The sequence below is a fragment of the Hipposideros armiger genome, unplaced genomic scaffold (genome assembly GCF_001890085.2).
Source record: "Hipposideros armiger isolate ML-2016 unplaced genomic scaffold, ASM189008v1 scaffold_72, whole genome shotgun sequence".
In the NCBI taxonomy this organism is placed as follows: Eukaryota; Metazoa; Chordata; class Mammalia; order Chiroptera; family Hipposideridae; genus Hipposideros; species Hipposideros armiger.
The window spans coordinates 3,267,267-3,276,618 of record NW_017731422.1 but is presented as its reverse complement, the minus strand read 5'-3'; the positions used below and the strand labels follow the sequence as shown (position 1 = coordinate 3,276,618).

General features: G+C 51.1%; 2 protein-coding genes across 3 annotated transcripts in view; one reads left to right on the top strand and one right to left on the bottom strand.

The window, feature by feature from the left end:
- Positions 1-1,562, top strand: part of LOC109382875 (kelch domain-containing protein 3) — a 10,980-nt gene extending 9,418 nt beyond the window's left edge. For both annotated transcript variants that reach the window (XM_019642665.1, XM_019642664.1), the window contains 3 exons: positions 335-409; positions 495-612; positions 1,041-1,562. In XM_019642665.1, coding sequence (XP_019498210.1) covers positions 335-409; positions 495-612; positions 1,041-1,177 — 330 coding nt within the window. In that variant the 3' untranslated portion in view covers positions 1,178-1,562. The remainder of the gene's footprint in view (positions 1-334; positions 410-494; positions 613-1,040) is intronic.
- A 5,039-nt stretch (positions 1,563-6,601) lies between these two features.
- The window catches only part of CUL7 (cullin 7), a 15,666-nt gene continuing 12,915 nt past the window's right edge, over positions 6,602-9,352 (bottom strand). The window contains exons 21-26 of the mRNA XM_019642700.1: positions 9,065-9,281; positions 8,679-8,949; positions 7,788-7,933; positions 7,530-7,656; positions 7,242-7,447; positions 6,602-6,994 (exon numbers count right to left, since the gene is read on the bottom strand). Of these exons, the coding sequence (XP_019498245.1) occupies positions 6,671-6,994; positions 7,242-7,447; positions 7,530-7,656; positions 7,788-7,933; positions 8,679-8,949; positions 9,065-9,281 (1,291 nt within the window). The 3' untranslated portion in view covers positions 6,602-6,670. The remainder of the gene's footprint in view (positions 6,995-7,241; positions 7,448-7,529; positions 7,657-7,787; positions 7,934-8,678; positions 8,950-9,064; positions 9,282-9,352) is intronic.

Here is a 9,352-nt window from a genome sequence, read left to right as displayed (position 1 = left end):
GCAGTGAGCGGCCGTCCAGAGGTCGGCGACTGATCTGCCTCGCCAGAGAGGAGCGCAGTGGTGGTGCCAACTTGGGCCAGTGAAGCGACATCCTCCACAACTAGCCTGAGGAACAAAACGACAGCAACTTGTCTGTTCCCCTTCCCCCAATTCCCCAGCACTGTTCCCATCCCCCCCCAAAAAAAAGAAAAAAAAAAAGAAAAAAAGATAATAATTCCTATCCCATAGTGTTATTCAGTTAACATATGTGAACCTCTCAGAATAATGCTTGGCACAGAATTGCAGCTAATATTTACAGAATGCTAACCATCATATTCATTTCCCCATTGTGTAGCTTGTGAAAAAGCAATTAAAGAAGCACCGTTCAGGAGAGGAGCATGAGAAACTACAGCAGCTGCTTCAGCGAATGGTGAGTGGGTCAGAATTGTGGGTGGGTGGTAAGAGCAGTTCAAGGCAGGAGGTGATTCACAGTCCCTCCTATTCACCCATCTCAGGAGCAGCAAGAAATGGCACAACAGGAACGAAAGCGGCAGCAAGAGTTGCACCTGGCTCTGAAGCAGGAGCGGCGGGCTCAGGCCCAGCAGGGCCATCGTCCATACTTTCTGAAGAAATGTGAGTGGGGCACAACTATTACAGGCTAGTTACAGCGACGGGGTCGGAGGCCATAGTGGCAGGATACTGTATTGGGGTCCTAAGGGGAGGCATGAAGGCTGGATCCCAAGGTAAGGTGGAAGAAAGTAGAAATAGTAGGGAGGAGTTATTTATGATCATTCTTGTTTTCCTTATTAGATTATGGGCCGGGAGTGTTGTTTTTTTTCTCTGCCCCCACCCCCACCCTGAGTCAGGCACATAGAAGGATCTCTGTTGGTTGAATTGAGAAAGAGTGGAATCAGAAAAAGTCAGCTTGCTTATATACACCAGTGAACTCTAAATAAGTCTTGTATCCCAGCATAGTGATTGAGAATTACTGACCTAGGAAAAGGAAAAAAGAGGAGTGATTTCTCCTTTGTTTACCAGCTTTTTTCCTCCCTGTCCTCTAGCTGAGCAGCGCCAGTTGGCCCTAGCTGAGAAGTTCAAGGAACTGAAACGCAGCAAGAAGCTAGACAGCTTCTTGAGTCGAAAAAGGCGCCGAAATGCAGGCAAGGACAGGAGACATCTCCCTTTGAACAAAGACTAATAAGGAACTGTCCTCAGCTCTGCTACTGCCCCGGTGAGAAATGGATCTGTGGGAGCAGACTTGGCCTGGCCTGTTCTGGTTCTTTCTCATTCAAGGACAAGGATCACAGATGCCCTTGAACTAGATTGGCTCAGAGATGACTAGAAGGCTTTTGCAACTGCCCCAGGTCTAGATAAGAACAGCTCAGCCTTCTGCCATGCCACACTTCTTCTGTTTGTATCTGGTTCATCATATCTTCATGTCCTTCTCCAATCCCTGCCTTAAACTAGAGATTCTGGTATAGAAGAAAAAGGATCAGTGTCCCAGGCTATGGAGTCTGTTGATGGCTCCCAGGACGGGATCTTGATGCAGGAGCCAGTTCATAAATGTTCTTGTTACTCATCTTTTCATTCTGCTTTTTTTTGTGGGGTTTGTGGGTGGCCTAAACCTACCGTTTTAGTAGGACCATGTGTGGGGGTAGCAACAAACCTAAAGCTCCTACAAAGTGGGAAGTCAGATCAGAGACCCCTCCTATTTAAACCCAGAAGATGACATGATCATTTAAAGGGTGAACCAATCCCACAACTGAGCTACTTACCTTTGGTTTTGGATGCAAGGGGAGGTAGGAGGTGGGGACAAAAAGCTTCCCCAATAATAGGTAAGCACAGTTGGCTCTCAATACTATTTGGGTCTAGAATCTAATCTACCCATGTGGACTGGAAAATCCTCAAGCTAACAATTCAGTTTAAAGTGGTCTCAGGTTGGTAGTGCCTCCAGGCTCCTGGCAGAATGCAGTCCTCCCTGGACGACTGCACTTTAAACCCGGGCCTCAAGGAATTCCTTCAGATAGAATTTAAACGATTATGAGTTTACAATGAAAATAAAGCACACAAGGAAAGAAACCACTATGAACAGGAGTCATTAGGAAGAGTAGGCAACAGAATTAGACCAGCAAAGACAGATGGGGAAAGGAAAAATACAAAATATAAAATGTCTTATTTATGTCTAAAGAAAAAGTATGACTAATGGATATCAAAAAGGACCAGATTGGCTTGATAAAAATGAAAACTTTTAAAAAATGAAAAATATAGTATGTGGGCTGGCCGAGTGGCGCATTGGTTAAGAGTTGGCTTGGGACACCAGCTCTGAACAGCAAGGCGCCAGTTTGGATCCCACATGAGGGCCAGTGACACTGCGCCCTCTACAGCTAAGATGGTGAACAACAGCTCAACATGGAGCTGGGCTGCCATGAGTTGCCGGCAATGGCTTAGGCTGCAGCCCCTGCTGCAGTGGGCTGCCATGAGCTACCGTGAGTGGTTGGCAGTCAGCGTGAGCGGCTGTCCAATGGCTGGTGAGCGACTGCCTCACCCAGGAAGGACGCAATGATAATACCAACATGGGCCAGTGAAGCCATGTTCTCCACAACTAGACTGAAGAACAAAAGGACAGCAACTTGTCTGTTCCCCTCCCCCGATTCCCCAATAAAATCTTCTTTTAAAAAAAGAAAAATATAGTATGTGAAGTTGGAAACTGGTTAAGAAGCAGATTAGACAATACCTAAAAGGAGAATGAACTGGAAGTAGGTACAGAGAAATGGAAATTAAGGAAAGAGGTTAAAAAACATGGGACGTAGAGATAGGTGAGAAAGAATCTGAGTTCCAGGAGGAGTGACTATTTTATTTTCAAGAGGCTGAGAATTTTCTAAAATTGATGAAATTTATAAACCTAAGAATCAGGAAGTCCCAAGCAGGACAAAAAAAAAAAAAAGCATAAATTACAAAACACTAGGAAGACTAACATCTAAAAAACAGCTATAAGGAAAAGGAAGAGAGGCTGAATTAAAAGCTAGGACATCTATTGCTTGATGCTTCTGGGATGGAGGAAAAGGTTCTGATTACAGAAATGTGAGATGAAGCATAAAATGCTCTCCTCCCAGTGACTGTAAGCAGAGGGCTGCAGCTACTAAGATAGTTTGCCTTGCCCTGAAGGAGTAAGAGATCTAGTGCTATAGGGTCCCCAATGCCACATGTGTCAAGACTACTTTAAAGCCAAAGAACACATTCTGCCTGATAAAATCAGAAAAAGACTTGAACTATCAGGCTCACAGAAACACTAAGCAAGTTGGTGAGAAGCTCAAAAAAAGTGTGTATGTCATGGGTGGGGAGATCTAAGCAGTTAAAAGCACTGTAGGACGGCCTGTTAGCTCAGTTGGTTAGAATGCAGTACTAATAACACCAAGGTTGCTGGTTCAATTCCTACATGGACCACTGAGCTGCGCCCTCCACAACTAGAATGAAACAACTACTTGACTTGGAGCTGATGGGTCCTGGAAAAACACTTTAATAAAATAAAATTTAAATAAAATAAAGCACTCTAAATCTTACCTTGGAACCAGAGTGTTGATGTGAAGATGTCACTGCTGCCACCAAAGGTATTCTCCACTTTCCCTACTGCTTTGCTCTCGATTGAGAAATTCCCAGCAGAGGCATCTGATTAGCCAAGCCTTGGTCACATGGCTCCAATGGGATGCCAGGAAAGCAAGTACCTGGGCTTTTATATGGTGGAAGGTGGGCTCTGTCCTCTACCTAGATTTATGTTGGGGAATTCGCAAGCATGAGAAGAGGGTTCAGATGAAGCGTGGTCAAGAAAACAGTATGCGTATGTCCACTGCAAAGCTGTATTGGCTCCCCAAGCCTTCAAACTGCTACTTTTCTCTTCAGCAAGGACCAAGGAGACATTGGAGAGCTCTGAGCTTTAGCTGTGGATTTGTATGAGTGGGTTTTTTTTTCTTTTTGTTTTTTATTGGTAACAGCTTTATTCAGATATAATTCACATGTACAATTTACCCATTTAAAATGTACAGTTCAGGGCCAGCCGAGTGGTGCGATGGTTAAGAACTGGCTTGAGACGCCAGAGGGCCCCGGTTCGGATCCCACGTATGAGGGCCAGTGACACTGCCCTCCACAGCTAAGATGCTAAACAACAGCTCAACCTGGAGCTGGGCTGCTGTGAGTCGCTGGTGACAGCATAGGCTGCAGCCCCTGCTGCAGTGGGTTGCCATGGGCTACCGTATGTAGCCAGCAGCCAGCGTGAGTGGCCATCCAGAAGCTGGCGACTGATCTGCCTCACCCGGGAAGAGCACAATGATGGTGCCAACTTGGGCTAGTGAAGCAACGTCCTCCACAACTAGACTGAAGAACAAAACGACAGCAACTTGTCTGTTCCCCTTCCCCCAATTCCCCAGCACTGTTCCCATCCCCCCAATTCCCCAATAAAAATCTTAAAAAAAAAAAAAGTACAGTTCAATGGTTTTTAGTATATTTACAGACTTGTGTAACCACCACAGTCAATTTTGTAACATTTTTGACACCCCCAAAAATTACTTCCCATTTCTTTCCAATCCCCCAGGTATAGGCAGCCACTAAACCACTGTCTGTCTCTCAATTTGCCTATCTTGGGACATTTCACATAAAATGGAATCTATGTGATCCTTTGTGTGCAAATGAGCTTTAGGGATATAAGGAATTGAGGCTGTGGGGATGGTTTCACAGGGGCTCAGGGTAGTAAACTTCTGTCCCAAGTCTTCCTGGAAGTGAGTGCCCTCTTGGGATGGAAACGTCCTGAGGGCAGAGAAGGCGGCTCAGGTTTTTGCTGGTAAGAGAAGGGTGAATTCAGGACTGCTCACCGGATTACTGGATTTGGGCAAATCAGGCCCGAGTCAGGGGGTGACGTTAAATTGTGTGCTAAGGACTGGGCAACACAGGAGTGGACTACAGATGGGAACATGCAGGGTTTGGGGGCCATAGCTGGTGTGTCCTTCCCTTAAGACCTGCTGGAGACTCGTCCATTGCAGATGAGCGAGTAGGTCTCCATGGGAGACTGAGGAGCAGGGTGACTGAGGAGGATGAACACGGGGTTGAGTGAGGGCACTGAGGAAGACCAATGGCATAGAGCTTAGCCCACATAGGAGCCCATGGGGGCAGAAGAAGCACGGGTGGCAGTGAGAGAAGGACCCATCCTGTCCCCAGCATGTGCATTCTGGCCTGGCTGCTACAGCACAGGGCTCTCTGGGTTTCTGGTGGGGAAGGATAGGCTCATCGAGAGCACGGGATCCCAGAGAAGGACAAAAAGCTCTGGCTCCAGAGACTAGCTTTTGGGGCATGACCTGGACCATTAAGAGAGTAGACCATGATCTCTGACACAGGTGCAGAGGCACCCAAGTGACACTGCAGCAGCTCCCGTGTGCCCTGGGGCCCTCTGTAGCCCAAGCTTGCTGCTGCCTGCCTGGCTTCTGCCTCATGGAACAGCGTGGACCGACAGGATAGATCTGTGAGAACCACTGACAACACCATGGGGCCACCATACCGCAAAGCAAGTCCGGGCCCCCTGTGTCCGCCCTCTGTTGGCCCTCTGGTTTGTTGCCTCATCCTGGGCACTTTGACTCCCAAGCCCTGGCTTCTTTTTCCCTTACAAATTCTATTCCAAATCTCAGTCCTAGGTGGAACCTTGTTCTCACTGTCTGGCCTCTCTGCCCTCTCTCACTACCTGACTATTGCCTGCCACTTCTGCCTCCTGTAGTTTTCTCCTAGTCACCTTGGTTGCAAGAACCATGAACTGGGTATGCCTGGGTCATTCTTTCTCTCCTCCCCTATTGGACCCTGCCAAAAACGCAGAGTTCCACCCCTGGCACCGGGACTCCTAGCCTGACCAGCCCTGTTTCAGTGTGGGTGGGGCCAGGGGAGCCAATCATAGCAGTACAGGCCTTCCTATGGGGCTAGTTGGGGTCCGGCTTTGGCAACAGTGTGTAGCTCTGCATGGCCAGAAGAGAGGCAACGAGGAGGAGCTCATGGGAGCTTCCATATAGGTCTGCTTCCAACCAAGATTCTCAAGCATCCAGACCGGGCACACATTCAGGCTCCTGGGTGCCTGCAGTAGCTGCAAAGCTCCATTATCTCACCTCCACCCTGTCAGCCTTACCTAGGGAAGGTACACTGCACTCACTGCTGGGTGTGGTAGCCATTGGCAAAGTCTTTACCGTGTCAAATGCTCCACACCTGGTACTCAACAGAGTCCCACAGGGACTGGTCCAATTCCACAACGAAGGGAAATGGGGCCCTGCTTGATAATCTGCCCAAGTTATATGTCATCCAGCTCGCGCAGCAATGTGCGCTTGGGTCTCCAGCCTGCCAGGTGGAAGCATTTCTGATCCCACACCCTGAGAAGGGCTGGAGATCCATCCCTGTCCACTTAACCTCCTGCCAAGAGCGGGGATGCTAAGACACACCTGACTCCCTCCATGTTTCTCCCCAGGCTGCCATCTTCACTCTAGGAGTGACTCTCGGCATGGAATGAGTCAGCCTCAGGGCCAAAGGGCTCTTCTCCCCTCTCAGCCAGAAAAGCACCCCCTGCCCCGTGAGATCCCTAGCAGTCACCACACAGGCCATGTACTCAAACTCCAGCATTTTATTTTTTAGAAAGCCCCAGCCCTACCTAGCCCTGACCCCATCTCCAGGGCTACCGGAAGGTAGAGAAGCTCTGGGTGCCGGTGCAGGAGGCATAGGGCACACCCCGAGAGCGAATCTGCAGGGTGTGGAAGGTGAGGGGTGGATTGGGGCCTGAGGAACCTGGGTTCAGGGACTCGGTGTGAGGCTCCATCACTGTCACGGGGACTGCATAGGACAGCATCTGGGGCCGGTCATCATGGCGTCTCACCGTGCCCTTGCCCAGGAGGTGCAGGATGCAAGAGAGGACATCGGTACTGCTACAGGCAGACCCCCTACCAAGGCTGCTGACCAAACCCCTGGGAGGACATGGGCCCTTCTGCCAAGCCTCCAGCACCTGGTATGGAGAGAGAAGGGGGAGCAAGGGAAGGTCAGAGACACCCAGCTCACCCCACCTCTAGCTTCTACTCCAAGCACAAGCTGCCAAGACAGTAAGCCCTAAGGACACCAGGCGCACCCCAACCTCACTCGTCACAAACCTACAGCCTCCATAGTGAACCAGAGGCTTCAAACGTGGATCTACCTCCCACTGTGGTCTGCCCTCCCCCCACAAGGCCCCTCACGCCCTGCCCACCCCTGCCTACCAGACAGACAAGCTGGTCAATGTGCAGCCCCTCGTCCCCATGGGCCTTGAGGATTCGGACAATGAGGCAATTTAGAAGATTCCGTCTCTTCTCCAGGTTCCGGCCCTCTTCATCCTCGGCTTTCAGGTAGATCTGAGGTGGGATGAGCCACACGTTGCCTCTCCTTGGCCTGAGCTCCTCGCTATCATCTCGAATCTTGAGCACCCCTGAAATAAGCACTGGTCACTTGGTGGGGGGGCCCATGATGAGGCTGGTCCCGGCTAAGGTTTCCCTGCCCTAAGTACACACCTCCTGGGACATCCTTTTGCTCGTGGAGGTCCAAGGGACCTCTTGAAGAAGTAAGAGGCCCAATCGCCTGATTCAGCATGTCTGGAGACAGCCCTGAGAGCACCAGCAGACTCTCCACGGAGACCGCCTTAGAGAGGAAGAGAGAACATTCAGGGCCTCCACAAGGGGTGGCGCGGAGAGGGCCGAGGGCAGGATAGTTTTAGGGAAGAAAGGTGAGGACAAGGTGGGAGAGAGCAGGGAGTCAGAGGACTCAGCCACCTTCAGGTCATTGAGATACAGCAGCAGCCACATCTGCACGGTGGACACATGCAGGGTCTGGTCTCCAAACTGTAGCTCAGCCCGGCCCAGCCATGTCCACTGCAGTCGCCTCTGTGGGCCCTGCTCTAGGGTAGGATAGCTCTGACCTGAGAAAGATCAGGGAGAAAGAGGGCGGCAAAGAGCAGGGAAAGGAGGGAGTCGGGGCTGGTGAGGGCACACCATTGGCTGAGCTTTGTCCCACGAGTCTCTTCAGAGCATGAGGCCCAGCATTTGTGGGCACTGTGGTTCCTGGCCTGAGTGTCCAGAGCTCCGCGTTCTCTGTGCTGCTTCCTAGGTGAGCCTCAGGCATCTGGGGGCCCACCGGGTGCCTAGCCTTGTAGCAGGTGGGCTCTGATCAGTGTCTTTGAGGAGTCTCCCATTTTTAGGGAGACAAAACCATGAAGTAAGGAAGGACTGGGGCTCTTATCAAACTGGAATATCTGTGAGAGAGGAGATAATGTCTCCTCCATTCGTTTGGGACTCCCTGAGGGCAGGTCTGATTCTCTCACCCTCCTATGTCAATGCCCAGTCCAGGATCAGCTTAGGGTACAACGACTAACCAGGAGCCAGACACCTACCCCTGAGGGAGAGCCATTTCTGGTGGCCTCAGGTGCCTCCTGCCTCCATCCTCCCCACCACCCACAAAAAGAGTCCTGGTTCTTATATTAAGGACAGAAAAGGTAAGTCTAACAATCTCGTGTCGGACAGCCCCACCCCACCCCCAACACAAACCTAACTTCCTGCCCTTTCTTCTCAAATCCCCCCCATCAAGGCTCCCAACCTCAGGGTCCGCCCCAACCCCAGGTTTTTTTCAGGTATCCCAGCCCCCGTTCTTTCTGCCCAGCTCCTCACTCTTGTTGTAGAAGTTGGAGTATCGGTTCAAAGTGCCCCTCAGGTAGTAGGGAAGGCAGGTTTTGGGGTTCAGCGTGTGGCAGATGGAAGCAATGGGCCAGCAGCGTGCTGATAAGACAAGCACAGACACTTCTGGCATTGCCCCTTCATAGTAGAGGTCCTCGTTCTCCTCCTCTTCTTCTGTCACTTCTGCTGCCGCTGCTGCCCCAGCTCCCTCAGCTTCCTCTTCGTTCTCTCTCTCATGCTCCTTGCCACTGGCCTCATGGCCCACCTGAAGAAGGAACATGGGGTTCCCAAAAGCCAGTGGGCCTCCTCTGGTCTGCTCAATGCCTCTCTTCCTTCCTATCGTCCCATTTGTGTTAGCAAATCCCTTCCCTGGCAGCCACCTGTGTTTTCTTCTCTGTGTCCTCCAGCTTCAGTAGTTCCTGATCGAGTCGCTGGAGCTGGTAGACGTGGAACTGGCGCTGCAGCTCCTCAGAGGTGCTCAGACTCTGCAGCATCTGCTGGGGGAGGCGGTTGGGGAAGCAGGGGCCGATCTGCTCCAGCACGGCCCCCTCCAGCCAGCTCGAGCCCAGGCTCAGCAGACGGTCCGCCATGTAGTGCCTGCAGCACACACGGCCCGGGCCGAGCCTCAGTGTGGGCACTCGGCATGGCCCGGCCTCCCGCTCCAGGAC